The sequence below is a fragment of the Mustela erminea genome, chromosome X, assembly GCF_009829155.1.
Source record: "Mustela erminea isolate mMusErm1 chromosome X, mMusErm1.Pri, whole genome shotgun sequence".
NCBI lineage: Eukaryota > Metazoa > Chordata > Mammalia > Carnivora > Mustelidae > Mustela > Mustela erminea.
Genome location: NC_045635.1, coordinates 91,154,694 through 91,174,435, shown reverse-complemented (window position 1 = coordinate 91,174,435; position 19,742 = coordinate 91,154,694). Strand labels below are relative to the sequence as shown.

The window sequence follows — 19,742 nt, the reverse complement described above, 5'->3', positions numbered from 1 at the left end:
TTACTCTATTGTACACTTGAAACTCGTATTACGCTATATGTTAACTAACTGGAATTAAAATAAAACCTTAAAAAACATAAACATGCACATATCTCTTTGAGATTCCGATTCCAGTTCTTTTGGATATATACTCAGAAGTTGGATTACTAGATAAGATGGTAATTATACTTTTAATACTTTGAGGAATGTCCTCACTGTTTTCCACAGCTACTGTACCATTTCCCATTCCCACCAGCAGTGTGCAGAAGTTTCCAGTTTCTCTACATCCTTGCCAACACTTGACTTCTTTTTGTTTTGAGAGGGATGAGGTGGTACCTCATTGTGGTTTTGAGCTACATTTCCCTGATGATTACTGATGTTGAGCACCTTTCGTTTCTTCTTCTCCTCCTCCTCCTCCTTTTTTAAAAGATTTTATTTATTTATTTGACAGGCAGAGAGAGAGAGAGAGAGAGAATGAGGAGAGTACAAGCAGGGAGAGTGGGAGAGGGAGAAACAGGCTCCCTGCTGAGCAGGGAGCCTGATACTGATACCGGGTTTGATCCCAGGATCCTGGAATCGTGACCTGTGCCAAAAGGAAAGGGAGACGCTTAACTGACTTAGCCAACCAGGTGCTCCATTGAGCACATTTTGGTATACCTACTGGCCATTTTTAAAAAAATATTTATTTATTTGAGAGAGAAAGAGAGAGACAGAGAGAGTGCATGAGTAGGCAGAGGGGCAGAGGGAGAGGGAGAGAGAATTCTCAAGCTGACTCTCTGCTAAGCTTGGATCCTGACGTGTGGCTCAATCCCCCGACCCTGAGATCATGACTTGAACCCAAATCAAGAGTCAGATGTTCAACCTACTGAGCCACCCAGACACCCCTTCCTAGTGATCATTAGTATGTCTTCCTCAGAGAAACATCTATGCAAGTCCTTTAACCATTTTTTAAATGGGTTATTTGTTTTATTTCTATTGAGTTGTAGAAGTTCCATATATATTTTAGACTTTAACCCCTTATGTCATATAGGGTTTGCAAATATTTTCTCCCATTCTGTAGGTTGCCTTTTCACTCTGTTGATTGTTTCCTTTGCCTCACAGAGCTTTTTAGTTTGATGGAGTCCCATTTGTCTATTTTGCCTTGTGGGTTGCATTTTTGGTGTCATATCCAAGAAATCACTGCCAAGATGACTTTCTGCTATTGCCTTCTAGGAGTTTTATAGTCTTAGCTCTTACACATTTAGATCTTTGATCTATTTTGAATTAATTTTTGTATACAATGTAAGATAAAGGTCCAATTTCATCCTTTTTCATGTTCCTATCCAGTTTTCCCAACACCATTTACTGAAGAGACTGTCTTTTCCCCTTTTTGTATTCCTGGCTCCATTTTCTTTTCTTTTCTTTTCTTTTCTTTTCTTTTCTTTTCTTTTCTTTTCTTTTCTTTTCTTTCCTTTTCTTTTCTTTTCTTTTCTTTTCTTTTCTTTTTTTTTAAAGATTATACTTATTTATCTATTTGACAGAAAGACACATGAGAGAGGGAACACAAACAAGGGAAGTGGGAGAGGAATAAGCAGGCTTCCTGCTAAGCAGGGAGCCTGACGTGGGGCTCAATCCCAGGACAGTGGGATCATGACCCGAGCTAAGGCCAGATGCTTAACGACTGAGCCACCCAGGAGTCCCAGCTCTGTTTTTGATGATCACTCGACTATAGGTGTGTGTGTTTATTTTTACATTCTTTATTCTGTTCTATTGAGCTATATGTCTGTTCTAATGTCAGTACCATAGTATTTTTTATTACTATAGTTTTGTAATATATTTTGATAGCAGGAATTATGAGATGTCCAGCTTGTTCTTCTTTCTCAGGAATGCTTTGTCTGTTCGGGGTCGTCTGTGGTTCCATATGAATTTTAGACATTTTTTCTATTTCTGTAAAAAAATGCCATTGGGATTTTGATGGCAATAATATCAAATCTATAGATTGCTTTGGATAGTATGGATATTTTGGTAAAGTTAAGTCTTCAGATCAATGAGCTGGAAATGTCTTTCCATTTATTTGTGTCTTCTTATTTTCTTTCATTGACATTTTGTGGCTTTCAGTGTATAAATCTTTCACCTCCTCGGTTAAATTTATTCTTAAGTACTTTATTGTTGATGCATTTGTAAATGGGATTTTCTTAATTTCATTTTGGATATTCCTTGTTATTGTATAGAAATGTGACTGACTGTTGTATGCTGATTTTTTTCCTGAAACTTTATCAAGTTTGTTAATCAGTTCTAATGTGTTTGTGTGTGTAGGCTTTGGGGTTTTTCACATATAAGCTCATGCAATCTAGGGCCCAACATAATTAACTTCTTTTCCAGTTTTGATGCATTTAATTTCTTTTCCTTGCCTAACCGTTCTGGCTAGGAGTTCCAGTCCTATGTTGGATAGGAATGGTGAGGGTGGGCATCACTATCTTATTCCTGATCTTAGATGAAAAGCTTTCAGTTTTTCACCATTGAGTCTGTTGTTAGCTGTAGCTTGTCATATATGGTCTTTATTATATTTAGGTATATTCCTTCTATACCTAGTTTGTTGAGAGTTTTTATTCATGAAAGGGTGTTGAATTTTGTCAAATGATTTTTCTGTACTGATTGAGATGATGATGTGATTTTTATCCTTCATTCTGTTAAAGTTGTGTGTCACGTTTATCGTCTCCGGTATTTTGAACCATCCTTGCATCCCAGGGATAAATCTCCCTTGATCATATGTATGATCCTTTTAATGTTGAAAGCAAAGATTTTAGAACTTGAGATGTGTAATCATTGTGCTTAGGAGGATTGACCTGGATTATAACATAAAAATGTCAGCCTTACATCTAGAATAGAGAGCTAATCACTTTGATCTGAGGAACACCAAAAGTCCCTTCGTTTTTCAACTCCAAAAGTGGTCTCTCCTCGTTTGCCTACGTGCAACTGATGTTTGAAATTGAAATTATACTATTGGAGATTAATTCCTGTGGCATAAACTTTTCTTGACACCCTATTACAAAGGAAACACCATTGGTTGGGAAGGAATATGGGAAGTTTTCAAATATTAATCTTTTACAAATCACTGGAAATTATGTGAAAAGCTTCTTTTTTTCTAGAGTTGTTTTTCTTTCCATTAATAGAGAGGCTGGAGAGAGTCAGACTAGAAGTTTGAAGACCAGGGTGCCTGAGTGGCTCAGTCATTAAGCGTCTGCCTTCAGCTCAGGTCATGATCCCAGGGTTCTGGGATCTAGCCCTGCATCGGGCTCTCTGCTCTGTGGGAAGCCTGCTTCTCCCTCTCCCACTCCCCCTACTTGTGTTCCCTCTCTCACTATGTGTGTCTCTCTCTCAAATAAAATATTAAAAAAAAAGTTTGAAGACAACTACATACTAGATGATTGTGACCAAGATAGTTCCTGAACAAGGCCTAAAATAGAGCCTACTCAGGACCATAGTAATATAAAACATTTCATTTGTGCTCCATTTCTCTCATTCACTATTTATTCAGCAAGAATTTGTTGAGTACCTATTATGTGTCAGTCACTGTGCAGGGCACTGGACATAAAATGGTGAGAAAAGCAAGCAGGGAAGGTACAAATTTTACCTTGCATGTGAGCTCTGTTGGTAGACATTATTGTCCTCTTACTTCTGGTGTATCCAGTTGCAATTCTTGGTGAAATTTCAGGCTTTATATTTCCCCACTTTTGTAGTTTCAGGGCTAGCACAAACCAGGATCTCAAAGTATACATCTTAACAATGAAGATAAGATAATGAGTGGTTTTAGGAACCCAGACTTTTTCCATGTAGCATAACTCCATCATTTGATCTGCGTGTGGGGGGGTTGGGGGTCACACTTCTCACTGTAGGTGTTTGATAGAAGATTCTAGACCAATATTTTAAAACAATCAGGAACTGGATCTGCCAGATAGAAGTAAGTATGAACCACTTGCAGAAATACAACACTAGTGAAAAACTAATTAGAACAGCAAAGGCTAGAGAATGTTGAATGAATTCGGAAAGCAGTTTAACAGGTGCAGAGGTTTAATAAAGTCACTGTCTGGAAGATGTACAGAATCCCAGAATCAATGCATATGAGAGAGGAAAGGGACTTGCAGATCCTCTAGTCTAGCTGAGGGGGAAAAAACGAGACAGAGAGAGAGAGAGAGAGAGAGGAGGAATGAAAACTTCAATGTCACATGGCAAGTCAGTGGCAGAACTGGGTTCAGGACTCTGGCCTCCTGATTCCGCATACAGTCCTCTTTTTAAACAGCAAGGAAGAACAAGTATTTATTTAAAGAAAATTGTGCGCTCAGCATTCTATCTTATTTAATCCCTCACTTCAAATGCATTAAATTAAATTTACCTCCAATTCACTGGTGAGGAAATTGAGAATCAGAACTAACATTCCACATCTGTGCTCCCAAAATTTCCATTCTCAAAGACTAGGATTAGCTCTATATAGAATACAGTGTGACTGGTACCTCCCAAGCCCAGTAAAGAGAGCTGTCCCAAGACTGGGCTTCAACAATAGAGACAAATTCCTTCTGGTTGGATAATGAATGTGTTTGCTCCTCCCAGTTTACTCTTCCCCCACCCCCTCATTATGTAATTTGTTCTTTCATGGGGGGACTAAGGGAATTTTTAAAACCACAAGTGAATTAGTCAAACTTGATATGGGTAGCAAAGAAGGTATAATAATGGTCTCTGTAACTTCATGGATTAGGGACAGTCAACAGTCTATCTGTTTTACTGCTTAATTAGCTGGGGTACAAATCCCCATTCTACCACCGTGTGCCCTCAGGCAAGTTCCTTGCTCTTTCTGAGCCTCTGTTTCATCATCTGTAAGTGTAGGTGACAATAATACCTGCCTCAAAGACTATGGTGAATTTTTTCCTCCTGACTGAGTTTTGACAATAAGATAACACATGAGTTTATTTAGTCCAGTGTTTGAATCATAGCAAGAACTCAATAAATATTAGTCTTTGTTAACCAAATGCTAGTTTCTGGCTTAAATGTACTACTTATGAGAGAGAACTCACAAAACTGGGTGTGTTTGTGAGAAAAGAGGCAGTTGGTTGGCCACTTTTCCCTGTTGCTTGTGGATAGGACTCTTCCCCATACAGAGTTACCCTCTCTATTGTCTACTCTTAGTGGTTGAAAGAGCAAGGTCCTCTAAGGACAGAGATATCATCTAGTTCAATAACCTCATCACAATACAGACCAGATATAGGAACCTCTTCCATGCTACCCAGAGAGTACCCTGGCTCCCAAATTTTGCCATGACAGATAAAAGACGGGCTGGGGGAGAGTGGGAAGAGAAGCATGTGAGCTCCTTAGAGCTCAGCTTGTAGTGTTGGGCTGGGAGCTTTTTGAAGGTGAAGTCTACATCTCATAACTCATCCACTATGACTCTCACCCTCATGTCTTCAACACAGCAAATAGAATAAATCTATTTGGGGGACTGGAGATTGGGGCTAGATTACTCTGAAGGTCTGCAAATAGATTTGAGGAACTTATGGATATAATCAGCCCAGAACCACCTTTTTACTTCCCCCACAGTAAGGTTGGAAGTTTTCCTTCTTCATCATATACACCCTTCAGCTTCTGGCTCATGCTGTTTTGAAACATCTCTTCCCTAAGTATTTCTTGACCCTCATTTTAACCCACTTTCACCTGTTTACAAATGTTGAGGTATACTATTGTGGTAGGTCTTTAAGATCCTGAATGTGTGCCCCTGACTGGTCTCTTGAGGAGTCAGACTTTCCCATAAAATTAGGAATAAGACTCAAGATAATAACCAACAAGACTGGCACAGGCAGAATTGTTGCTGGTAAGGAACAACCAGTTGAGCTTGACTGGTACACACCAGCACTAATTATCAGCCCTGAAGAGAACCATGCCATTATTTTGATCTTTGTATGGAATTAAAAATTCACTAAGGATTTCCCTCATTAACACCTCCCCCCACCAAGCAATTCATTCTGCTTACGCCTGGTGAGGTTATTACTGATCTTGGATCATCCTTAATGTTTTATGAATTCATTTCACAAATATTTATTTGATAGCTACTATATTGGGAACTTGACTAGGCATGAGGACCATGAAGAAGACCTCTAGAAGTTCCCAATCCAGTGGGTTCTGTTCCCCACAGGGAGTTGCCTTTGTTATTGCTCATCGTTTGTGGTTGAAAGTATGAGGTCCCGTGAATATAGAGATATCCAAAGGTATCCATGTCAAAATGTAGACCAGAAGTAGGGGCAATTTATAAATCACAGTGGCATCTTCCCTAATGGGTATAAGTATGAGGCAAAGATGGAAAAAACAATGAACTCAATATGAGGGTGTTAACTAGGGCTGCACAGAGGAGGGAACACTTCAAGTGGATCTTGAAGGTAAAGTTCATCAGAACCCAGGAGTAGAATGTGAGAGGCAGGAAGGGAGGGGAATTTCAGGCACAAGGAATGGCATTTTACAAATCCTATGCCCGATAGGCTAAGTGATAAATGTCTGCAGGAAATTTACTGCAACATCAAGTGAAAACTGTGGGTGATGAGGGGATAAAGGCAAGGGCTAGATGGAGAAACCCTTTGCATGTATCACCTTGAAAGGGTTCTCTAATTTGCTGACTCCACTTCACTAATTCCCATTCATTTTTGACTCACTGTGCTCCCCTTAACTGGCAGCCTTACTCCGAATCCAGATCTAATGGGCAGCTCCTTTTCTATCTTTAGATTACTTGACTTCTCAAGGGAGTGTGAGATGGGATAAACATATTTCATCCCCCAAACTTCAGCTCCCTTGGATTGTAAGATACCACCCTGTCACTTGGATTTTGCTGATTCCCCGGACTTGCCATTTAAGTTTTCATTATGACCTCTTTCCTCTCTGCCTGACCTTTAAGTGACATGAATTCTCGGGGGGGGGGGCGGGGATCCTGTTCTTTACCTCACAACTCTCTTTTGTCAATCTCCTACATGTCTTTAATTATTCTCTATCAATTGATTACACTCATATTTCTCTCTCTAGCTCAGCTTTCTATGATCAGATCCAGTGTGTCAAATTGTCCTGAGTATTGCCACTTGTATGTTCTACAGGCTTTATGAGTTCACCGTGTCTCATAGAATGCATTATATTTTCACCACCTTCCTCCAGTGTTCCCTATCTCAGAGACTTGTATCATTTTCCAACCAGTTGCCTAGGTCTGAAAAGCTCAGAATCATCCGGGGGTCCTTTTTCTCCCTACCTTCTCCATCCCGTCAGTCACCAAGCTGATGTCAGTTCTACGTTCTTAATCTCCTTGATATTTTCTAATCTTTGTGGAATTCCTCTCCATTCTTCTACATCTTCATGACCCCTCTCTTTGTCTGTCATCATTTCCAATATGGAATTAATACAACAGCTTTGAACCTGGAAGTCCCCAGTCTTAACCCCTTTCCAGCCTGTTCATCACACTGCTATTTGAACAATCTTCTAAAAATGGAAATCTGATTATGCCACTTCTCTGCCTAAAATTATTGTCTACAGGATTAAATCTAAAAACCTGTGAATGGCTTGGTGACCTGGCCCTTGCCTTAGCTGCCATCATAGATAGGAACAAAAACAAATGTCTTGGAATTCTGAGTATCTAACATATCCTCTTCTTTAAAAACAATTTTTAGGGGTGCCTGGTCTGGGTGGCTCAGTTGGTTATGTCTGACTTTGGCTCAAGTCATGATCTCAGGGTCCTGGGATCGAGCCCTGAGACCAGCTCCCTGCTCACTGGGGTATCTGCTTGTCCTTCTCCCTCTGCCCTTGCCCTTGCCCCCCTCGTGTCCTCTCTGTTTCTCTCTCAAACAAATAAATAGAATCTTTTAAAAAAATAAAAAACTTTTCTTAAAAAAACCTTTGTGTCTTACTATATGCTGTTCCTTCTGCCTGGAAGGTGCTTAGTACCATCACCTTCATAACCCCGTTAACCAGGCTAGCCTTTCTTTCAGTACTCAAGTTGGAGAGACTGTCTCTTCTCTCTCCTCACCTCCCCCTGAAATCAGAGTTTGGGTGATCCTCTCTAGTCTCCTCTGCTGATCTACATAAAATCATACTATTTTTTAAATTCTGCATTGCCATTATGGGTTTATATCTGTGTCTTTCTCCAAGAGGCATTAGGGTGGAGATAAATGAGCACATTTTAAACTATAGAAGTGATAATGATAATATCACTAATATAATGCTAACAACATGTGCTTGCTGTATGTTTATCCACATAATCCTTACAACATTGTGAAGTCGGTAGCTGTTGCCAACGTTGAACAGGACTCGGTAACAGATTGAATGTGGGGGCCGAGATGAAGGAAGAGCATCAGCTGACTAGCAAGTTTCTGCCTGGAGCAAGGGGCCAAACCGTGGGTGGAGGTGCCATCTATTGAGACAAGGAGTACAACAATGCAGGAAGGAGAGGCGTTTTTGGTCAGGGTGGTTTGGGAACTGCCATTCCTTTGCCATTCTTTTATAATCAGTCTTTCCAGAAGCTTCAGGAATAAGGCAAGTAATGAATTTCTCCCTCCTATTGACAAACATTTGGAAACACAACGGTCAGTCTCAGGAAAGCAGACTAACCTTCAGACATTTCCTCACTAGCTTGCTGGAAGCAGGAGGACTATGTTTTGAGGACCATGGTCCTCTTCTCACCTTACGCTCTGGTGTGCGGCTCCCATAAGACAGCGAAAACACCATGGCCTTGTAGCCTTCAAGCTCCTATGGTGCTCGTGCCTCCTGGCCCTCGCGTGCATCCCACAGTGGGTGTGGGCGCCCCTTTACAAGATAGGGGTAGTGGGCCCTTGGACTTGCGACCCGTTGTTCTCAAAGGCTCTGCCTGAGGTTGCTGCTGGCTTAGTCATTGAGTGCATCAACAGGGACTCATCGTTTGACGCGGGTTGCTCTTTTGAATATGTGATTCTCAATGAAGACGGCCAGACCGCCAGGGCCCTTTGCAGTTTCATTGTTTACCACCAGATGGCCTCGGGATTTATTGGCCCTGTCAACCCCGGCAACTGCGAGGCCGCCTCGCTCCTGGGAAACAGTTGGAACAAAGGGCTTTTCTCTTGGGCTTGTGTGAATTACGAATTAGACAATAAAATCAGCCACCCGACCTTTTCTCGGACACTCCCTTCTCCGGTCCGGGTGTGGTAACTGTCATGAGGTACTTCTAGTGGGCTCACTCCGGAGTCATCTCCGAGATGAAGACATTTGGGTGCACACCGCCAATCGAGTACCAAGCGCTCTGCAGAGCCGTGGCCTACCGGTAGGGGTCGTCCTGAGCTCAGGACAAGACAGCCACAGCATTCGGACAGGGCTCCTGCGGATTCGTCAGGCGGACAGAATTCTCAGTGAGTGCTTTCTCCCCGCTGAGGTTTAAAACGTGGCTTCCGGAGCGGGGGTGGTGGCGGCGGAGAATAGGACAATTTCCAAAAGGTCTCTTACCCTCGCACCCTGGGAGAGCCCATCAGGCATCCGCCCTCTTGCACTCACACTCAGGCTCCAAGACTGTTCGGCTTCAAGGGAGCCGGTTTGGTGAAAGGTACAAAGAACTCAGTGGTTATAAATGCCATTGGGTCCCAGTGCCTACTCTCAGCATCAAGAGCAACGGGAGCCACACACCTTCCACACCCAGTAGTTTGAGATCAGCCAAAAGGGGTGCTTTTGTGGCTGTGTTTTGGCCCATTCTTGCCACCTGCTTCATCACCTTTCACTTGGAACCTGTCTTCTCTGTACTCCACAATATACACTTCCCCTTCTGTCCTCTGCACTCATCTCCCTTGCCCCCCTGAAACAGGGCTTATCTTTTTTTTTTTAATTTATTTATTTGACAGACAGAGATCACAAGTAGGCAGAGAGGCAGGCAGAGAGAGAGGAGGAAGCAGACTCCCCCTTGAGCAGAGAGCAGAAGCGGGGCTTGATCCCAGGACGCTGGGATCATGACCTGAGCCGAAGGCAGAGGCTCTAATCCACTGAGCCACCCAGGCGCCCCAGGGCTTATGTTTTTATGTGCCATTCCCAGGGACCTAGCTGATAAATAAAAGTATATTAAAATGAGGAGTCAGCCCAGATTTTAACCTTTCCCCTTCCAAGAGAAGGTCGATGTTGAAGGCGATTCTTGCAGAGACCATGGACAAAACCTGAAGCAAAGGGAAGACCCCAGCAAAGCTACTGTCACCAGACCTAGCTGAGGTGGTTTGGGGGAAGAAGAGCCCTTCCTGGTCCTCTGGAATCCAGTGTCTCTTACTTACTTTTATTGCAGGCCCTTGTGGCACTTGCTTTCGATATTTTCTATTCCAGTTTTTTAAAAACTAGATTTCTTTCCTGGAAAATGTCAGTGATTTGTGGGAACATGGCTCATTTCGTTATTGCAGGCCACTCAACTGCTTGAGAACGAATGGAGGGCTCAGAAACTACTTGTCAAATTGATGACTGCTAGGATTAGTCCTGGTCCCAGTCATTTCCTTAAGATACCATTGAGTTTGTTAGAGAATGGTCGGGGTTAGCCTGGCCGATAAACAGAAGTCCATTATAAGTTTCAAGTGTCACCGGTATTTGACCTTCATTATGATCATTATGGGAAGATGAGGGCAAGTAGTTTTAGTTCCTGGAACTACAGTTGTCTGCTTCCAGCTCCGGTCTACAAGATCCTATAATGTTAAGCAATCAGTGTGGCTTTGATTACTTCATAATAGAGATTGATACTTTCAAAGCAGAGCACAGAATTATTTTGAAAGATATAAAACCATTTCCAGGGAGAAGTCATGCCAGAAATAGGCTCACAGATTTAGTATAACTTTAGAATATGTTACAAATCTTCATGAAGTCCAGTGTCTCCTGCAAGCTTACATTCCATGAGAGTTTCTCATCCCACCCATTCTAAATAGTATACTCTTTGAAATGACAATTTGGCCTCTACCATGAAATGTTAAATAAATCCAGGCCCTGAAACTCTTTGGGCTGAGAGAAGTTAGGATTGAGTGCCCACCACCCACACATCCTTTGAGGCAGAGAGATAGCAAATGTACATATTATGGCCCTACTCTTTGAGATTCATTCCTGTAGGTCGATGGTTCTCACTCTGCACACTAGAATTCCCTGGACATCTTTTCTAAACAATTGGTGCCAGAACGCTACATCCAGAGGTTTTGGTGATCTGCAATGAGGCCCTAGCAGAGGTTATTTTCAGTAGCCTCCCAGGTGCATGTAAAATGTAGCCAGGGTTAAGAACCACTGCTTTTGGGGCACCTGGGTGGCTCAGTCGGTTAGGTGTTTCCCTTCGGCTTGGGTCATAATCTCAGGGTCCGGGGATCAGTAAAGATGATAACAATAATATAACAATATAACAATAATAATGGCTGTGGGCTCTTTGGAGGGGAAACAGCAGGGGGGTTACTAGATGCTGCCTTTAGAGACAGTGAATGCAACCATAATACCACTTTGTATGCGAACAGCTCTCTACAGTTTACAAGGCATTTGCATATACTTAATCTCATTTAATCCTCAGGATTACCCAGAAGATAGGTATTTCCTTTAAAGTTTTACAACATCTGTGAGTCTCACATCACAAGTAGGTAGGTATAGGTCTTATTCACAACAAGCAATGTGGTGAATGAAATCCCAGAGAAGGGGGGATTCGGCCTCTCCCAGATGCTCGGCTCATTTCCTTGAAACTTCAGAAGCAATTACCAATAATCTTTGTTTCTGACCAAGTCAGATAGGGAAGATAGGAATCGAAGACAAAGGGCCGCAATTTACAGTCAGGGCTGCTGTGCCTACTTATGGGAGGTTGTGTCCTGCACCAGGGGATCTAGCTGAGTGGGCCGGAGGGCTGAAATCCAGTTCATTCTCTACTTAAACCATGAGCCCTGGTAGAAGTTTTGATCCCATGGCATAAAAGAATACCCATTCACCAGGGAGAACACCTGTTGGATTGCAATTACCCAGAAGAGGTTTTTGTTGTTGTTGTTGTTGTTGTTGTTCTGTTTTGTTTTGTTGCCAATTCTCACAAAGGCTAGCAAGAGGCCCCACTGAAAAGCTCTTTGGAGAACTTTTCAAACCCTCCTCTCCTCATCTTTTTCCTATCAATGCTTGGCTGATTGTGAAATCCTTTCCATTTGGACTAACCAGGTTGTTGAACCATTGGGGATGCCTTTAAATTCTTTAAAATTGGGACTTCTTCATTACAATAGGATATTTAGAAAATAGGACACAGAATGGTCTTCTCTTGTTTGTACAAAATTGAAAACCTTATTACTATGTTATTGCCGGCTAACCTTTTCCCATCTATTGAAGATTACTGTACATTAAAAAAGAAAAAAAACCAAAGAAATAATAGCAACTTTGGTAATAGCTAATATTATCCGAGGGTTTATTGTGTGCTAGTCATTTCATTTTGCAAGGGTTTTTTTTTTTAAGATTTTATTTATTTATTTGACAAACAGAGATCACAAGTAGGCAGAGAGGCAGGCAGAGAGAGAGGAGGAAGCAGGCTCCCCGCCGAGCAGAGAGCCCTATGTGTGTCTTGATCCCAGGACCCTGAGATCATGACCTGAACCAAAGGCAGAGGCTTTAACCCACTGAGCCACCCAGGAGCCCCTTGCAAGGGTTTTGTACAGACCATCTCATTCAGTTCTTGCAACATCACTAACTAATAAGGTTAATTATTATTTAACACACTTTATGGATAAGATTTCAGAGGCCAAAAGAGGTTAAATAACTTGCCAATGTCACACAGCTTGTGAATGGGAAAGCCAGGCTATGTACTCAGGTTGCTCTAAAACAGCGCCTCTCAAACCTTGGTGTTTACCAGGATACCCTGGAGGGCTTGTTAAAACACAGATTTCGGGGTTCCCTCTCCAGAGTTTCTGGTTCAGAAAGAGAAAGAAAGGCTGGGGAAGGGCCCCAGAATTTGCATTTTTAACCAGTTCATAGTGGTGCCCGTGCTGCTGGTCCAGGGATCACTCTTTGAGAACAACTGGTCTGATGAAAGACTTACACTCTACTGCCTCCTGTCTACCTGAGGTATGTCCCCAAAGCATATTCACTTGAGACCATGTGTGCCACGTAGGTTGTATAATTCAGTTCTTCCATTATTCTTTCTTTCTTTCTTTCTTTTTAAAGATTTTATTTATTTGACAGAGAGAGATCACAAGTAGACAGAGAGGCAGGCAGAGAGAGGGAAGCAGGCTCCCTGCTGAGCAGAGAGCCCAATGCGGGGCTCGATCCCAGGACCCTGAGATCATGACCTGAGCCGAAAGCAGCGGCTTAACCCACTGAGCCACCCAGGTGCCCCTCCGTTATTCTTTCTTAATTGTTGGGCCCACTGACGAAATTCTTTTAAGTGCCTCAAGGTAGCCAGTGTTGGCCTTATTTTCCTATAGTCATAACAACAGTGATATTGATAATACCGTGGCTAAGAGCCTTCGTGTTGATAGGGCATTTTGTATAGGATTTGGTAGGGATAAGCCTACGTAAAGGTAAATGGTGAAAGACAACCAGCTGTCATGAATGGGTCTGATATCAGCAATGATAAAATTATTGGAGACCCAGCACACAAGGAAGTTTCTGTAGAAGTACCCAGCATCTAAGCTTTCAACATTTAAGAGGCCATACCTAGATAGCAGTTTTTAAAAAGTTGAAGAAAACATATGTTGCAAGGTGTGGAGAAATATTAAAAACTTATCTCAAGCTGGGCCGCGATGTGAAAGCAATAAATGCACTTGGAATACCAGTTATATTGGGTATAAGAAAACAGGACCTGGTGTAGGTGGAATGGCCCTTAAATGTAATGTGTGTCTGACATCATGCTGAGCTACTTGTATGGGTTCAACATGGGTGGCAGGTAAGTAAGTGGTGGTCTCTGGACTTAAAGGCAAAAATGTGTGTGTCCAGGGGGGCGGGTGTCCAGAGGGTGTCCTTAGCTGATAGAAACAGTTATACATTGCCCAGTGCCCTGTTCTTAAATTGTGCTCTGAAGGCTGCCTGCGCCCAATCACAGTGGGGGGTGGATCTGGGAAGCAGGCTGATTCCAGAGCCTCCCACCTTCTTCTTATGCATCCATTTTATAGACTGCATGGAAGAAAGCTGACAGGAAGACGGTCCGGGTGTACTTGTTTCACAGTGTGGTCAGATGGTTGAACCCTGGGGGAATGTGAGACTTGGGATAAATCACAGAGCATGCTCCCCTTCCTCTGGCTTGTGTACTCCCCCCAACATTTGTTAAAATGAAATAGATTAAAATATATAGTGATACACACACACATACATACACACACACCAGTGATAGGGGATGTTGCAGAACGGTTAAAGTGAAGATAAAGAACACTAGAATGCGGGGTGAGGGGTGCTTTCTGGGCTTGGGAACAATACTGTGGGCTCACTGTATGAATACAACTCGTAAGGACTAAGAACTTAAGTGTGAGACTGGGCCCGTTTTCCTCCACTAAGGACTCTATAGCCAGTAATCTGTAAAAAATAAAAAAGTGAACTTTGCCTTCTGAGAAACACAGTTCCTCCATCTGAAGGAACTATCAGACAGAATATTTCAATAGAAGATAAAAAGTAGGAGTAGAGTGACTTAGTAATGAACTTCTCCTGGAGTTTCATGATGTTTCTTGCTGCTAGTGTTGAGGGTGAAAGAAAAGGTCCTGGAGAGCCTGCCCTAGTAGGTACCACAGTATGAAGACATAGTTGCTGATGTTTTGAGTGGGGCTCAGGAAGCACAGAGAAAGTGCTAGTATCATATCATGGTGAGCTGGGATCTCAGCAAGATGTATCTCCGGATCCTTGTTTTGGCTATAGAGTGGCTGACTGTTAACAAGCAGGATGGAAACTTACAAATTAGTATTATTCAGTGATCATCCGTTGACCCAGGCCTTGTCAAGGATTTAAGGTTTCTGTCCACTAATCCTTGCCTGACGACAGCTTACAGGTAAAATCCCATTTTAATGAATGTAATTTTGAGATAATAATGCTATTTAGTAAAATCATCATGTAGAACAGACGCACCCACAAATCCCTGTTCACAAAGCACTCAATCTATTAAATTAAGATGCTGTTGTTTTAATTCAGTATTTATGCTTTCTATTTCAGTCATGTTCAATGGCAAGATCTTGCCATGTAAAAAATGGAGGAGACTGACATCATACCCTCTCCAAGGCTTTGTTTTCTCATTTGTAAAATAATGAGGGGAATGAAAGGAACTAGTAGGTCTCAAAGAGTCTTTCCAGTTATAAGAATTCTGACTCTTTGTCTAAGATATCCTTAGTGTGGGCCCATGAAAGAAAAATTACAAGGAGAGATTAAGGTCGAGAGTAAGGTCTTGAGCATAATTAATGACACTAAGCATCAAGGACAAGTATGGTAGAATTTACCTGCCAGGTAAATATCACTTCAACTTGTTCCTCCATGCTAACAATCCAGATATGCCCATGCCTTACATCTCAAGGAACCCACAAAAGATACCCAAGTGTACAGCCTCTGATTTTTCAGGCATTCGTTTAAACAGTGTTCATTGGGTGCATAAGATGTACCAGGATACAGAGATAAATAAGACACAGTCCTTGACCAGTCATTGGGTACATGCAGATGTTGAGAAAGGGGTACAATGTGATAACGATTGTTGAATAGCTGGCTCGTCAGGGGGGAAGATTGCCCTGATTTATAATGTTTGCCGATTTTCATAGAGTTATTTCCATAATCACTACCACCATGTCCAATTTCGAGCTACCAGTCTGACACTGACTGGTGCACAGAATCCCTGAAAATTTAACCACAGGCTATTCTAAACTAGTACCAGCCAGATCCAACACACTTCTGAGGGGATGTGACCTTGTGAGAGGTGGCTCTCTCTGAGAGGTGGCTCTCTCTGAGAGGTATTAGCTATCATCTCCTGACACAGCCCCACCCCCAGCAGCTAGGAGAATGAGTGTGTCAGTTGTGAAGGGTGCAGTTGGGTGGTACACCATGGCACCCACTACACAGAGTGTATGTTAAAGTATTTGCTGTGTTTCAACCAACACAATTCCATTTAACGTTCCATCTAGTGAAGTAATTTTAATATCCTTGAAATATAGTAAATAAAATTTTATCTCTGTTGGGTAATCTTGGTCAAATCACCTAATCTCTGTTTTTGTTGATGAGAGATGCCAATACTGACTTGCTTGCTAAGGATCCTGGTGGACAAACTGGCCAACTACCTGAAACAGCTGACTTAACTCATTTCTCTCCCTCAGTGGACCTGTTACTGGACTAGTTGGACCAAATGATTCATGTTTAGTGGTGCAACCAAATTTGATTCTAGTTTTTCCTTCTAAATCCAGCTTTTGCCTCGTCAAACCTCTCTGGCACTCCATTTTCCCATTATGCAATGTGTAATTATGAACAAAGGAGTTTGAACTCCTTGAGTGGCTCATGAATTAGCTCCAAAGATATCCCAGAATATTTGAAGGAAGATTTAAGGATCAGAATACACATAGACCCTTTTAGGACAATTATATTGAAGGAACTAATGGCCATTTGAAAACTGAAAGTTACACTGTGTGTGTGTGTGTGTGTGTGTGTGTGTGTGATTTAAATCATCATCATAACTTGCTAGTTACACCTTAAAAAACTGAAATTAGCAGCTCTAGGTCAAAGGGGAAAGTTTCTGGGGGTTATTTAACGAGTGTAAAAAAGTTTTTGGAAATAGAGGAAGAAATATGTAAATGCCAAAGACCAGTCATTGAACGCAGTTAAGCATACTCATTTCCTGAGGTTAAAGGTTCCGTGAAAGCACGTATAATTAATATTTACCAATATCAATAGGACCTTTGCCTTTCTTCCAGGAGCTAGAATACTTGCCAGTCATTATCTAATTAAACTAGTCAATGTACCTGTGAAATGCTTTGGAATCTGCATTTTAAAGATGTGGGCACTGAAGCACAAGTGGGCTTAAACTAAACTCATTTAGCATACCAAGGGCGAAATTGGATAGAAGACTTTCAGTCTCATGATCTTGCTGCCATTCTTCAACCGTGGCCTCCTCTAATCCACTCTATTCTAGCATAGCCTTGCCAAACATAGTTTTCGTAAGTCTAGGAGGAATTAGAGAGCAAAGTAATTCCAATTACAGGGAAGTTAGATTTTTAAAAGTTGAATATATCACTGATAATATTATTAGCATTTAGAGGTGAGTGTGAGCTAGTGCCATTCATTGTCTATAATGGCCATGCTAAGGGTGGGAACAGTTGTGCAAAATCTACTGGAATGTATGTTTGCAGGAGCAGGGCCATAAGTATCAGTGGTGTTTCTGAGAATATCCCCCATCTTCACCCTTTAGCCTTCTTAATTCTTAGGTACTATTTTTTTAGTGTTATGCACTTAGCCCATTATACGAATTGCTCCTTCAATCAACACTACCACCCTATGAAGTACATATTTATGATCTCCATTTTATAAGTGAGGCAGAGAGAGGTAAGCTAAGGGTATACAGCTAACAATGACTAGTGATGTTAAGATATAAACCTGAATCTTCCAATCCCAAAACCTCTTCATTATGCTACCTCCCATTAGCTAAATTTATTCTTATTCCTGTCTAGTATTGGCTCTGGAGGCTGTAGTCATATCTGTGTCATCCCTTTGCCGAATCCAGGGTCCTGAGCACACCTCAGCCTTAGCTCAGTGCTTCAACATCTTGATCATCTCAGAGGCGTCAGATAAAAATCATTTACCAGTTGGTTATAACACATCTATTTATTTTTCCCGATCTGTGGTTTTTGGAATTCTATTTTACTAACATATTACTGCCATAACCCTCCTGCTTTATTGGCTTCAGTAATCATCATGCATGTGCATTCGGCCTTGATTGGGGGAGAGACTCAGATGCATCTCTTGGAATGGGCTCATGATGTGAAAATGACTGATGGAAACTACGTCTTTGTTCCCTATGATGCTCTGCTCTACAGTTTACTTTATAAGCATACCCCCTACCAGGTCCTGAGGAAAAACCCGAAACTCCGGGAAGCCTATGATGCTGTGTTGACCATTACAGTGGAGTCCCAAGAAAAAACCTTCTATCAAGCCTATACTGAGGCAGCAGCTATACATGAAATTCCTGAGAAGTTGGAGTTAGGTCAGGTAAGTGCAGATTTACAAGTTATCATAAGTGGAGACCCTCAAACAACAAGAAGGTCAATATTGTTCCTGTGAAAAGCTTCTATTGCATAGGCAACCCAATCAAGAAGAGGCAACCACGCACAAATTAAAAACACCTTTTTTTTTGCAGGAAACATTTGTAAAACAAAGACACATTGTTGAAGTTTTTTTTTTTTTTTAAAATTATCAAGCTGCCCATAATGACAGCATGCAGCTGTGAAGAATAAGTAAAATAAATTTTAAAAATTTAAGAAGAGGGAAACAAAGTTTTATAATATACTAGTGCTATTCAAGGGAGCTAGAGAATTCTTATGTCTGACCCAAGTTCAGCTGGTTTGAATAGTTCTAAATCTATTCAAAATCATAGAGAGCTGGTGTATAAGACCATATTAATTTTATTATTGATAAAACTGGTATTAGAGAATATGGCTTCTGTTTGTAAGCATTTGAGCTTCCCAGTACTGAATCTGAGGATTACCCAGACTTCCCTACCTAGTAAACAACATTGCAGGACCACCATATTCCAGCACCACAATGGCGTGTCTTTTGTAAAATGTACAGCCTGGAGGAGCATAGTGGAGTGTGTGCATCCTATAGGTCGATGGCTCCCAAGAGAAAGAAGTTGGGAGGGACTGGGCTGTATTTCCTTAGTTCTCCTTCCAAATTAACCAGTTAGGTTAGAACACTCCTCTTTTGTGGGAGGGAATGAGTAAGGAGGTGAGGAGAGGTCAGATGTTTTTTGCTAGTAGGGTTATTTCTGTATGAAAGGAATAGTTTGGAATGGGGAAGCATTCCTCCCTTCTAATATGTAAGATGTGACATTTACATGTGTATAAATGAATATATGTATAAACACATTTCAGATTCAAATTATAGACACTAAAGGGCCTGAGGAAGGTAAAGGAGTAGGGAGGGGAACAAAGCAGAGAAAGGAATGGAGAGCAAAGACAAAAACAAAGAGGAAACATCCAAAAAAGACAAGGAATATGGGAAGAAGGTGGGAAGGCCAAAGATACCAGTTAGATTTGAAAAAAATAAAGAGGTGGTTTTTGTAGGTTGGAGGCTACATGTAGAAGGCAGTCACTTTGAGAAGTATTTAGAATAACACATGAGTAGAATTAAAAGTTCTAGCATTTGCTAGCATAGTGTATCAGTTATAATGCTTCTGGCTGTAAGTAACAGACTGTTCAACACAGAATGGCCCAGGTGATTTTTCTTTTCAAAATTTGAAGGTATGGGGAGCTCAAGGGTCCGTTATTCATCAGCCCAACGATGTTATCAATGAACCATGCTTGACTCATCTTTCCATTTTACAAGCCATAGCATGCTATCTTGCCATCGTTATTTGGTTGGTCTTATGGTCCCATGATGGCTGCCACAGTTCCAGACATTACATATTATAGGTGGAACTGCCTCCAGATAAAAATGGGCAATGAACTTTTCTTGTGTCTTTTTTTAAGAGTGAGGAAATTTTTCCCAGAAGCTCCTCAGGCAGACTTTTCTCCACACTTTCTTGATCACATTCATGTCTCATATACATACCAAAATCAATCATTTAGGAAGAGGAACAAAACTATCATGGTTAACCCTATGGCTGCTGGAAA

The 19,742-nt window shown here is 41.5% G+C and overlaps 1 protein-coding gene across 1 annotated transcript in view; it reads left to right on the top strand.

Annotated features, from left to right (window-relative positions):
• Positions 1-8,205: 8,205 nt before the first annotated feature.
• The window catches only part of GUCY2F (guanylate cyclase 2F, retinal), a 96,030-nt gene continuing 84,493 nt past the window's right edge, over positions 8,206-19,742 (top strand). Inside the window, 5 exon segments of the mRNA XM_032329717.1 lie at positions 8,206-8,286; positions 8,689-9,148; positions 9,151-9,198; positions 9,201-9,353; positions 17,819-18,104. Coding sequence (XP_032185608.1) covers positions 8,206-8,286; positions 8,689-9,148; positions 9,151-9,198; positions 9,201-9,353; positions 17,819-18,104 — 1,028 coding nt within the window.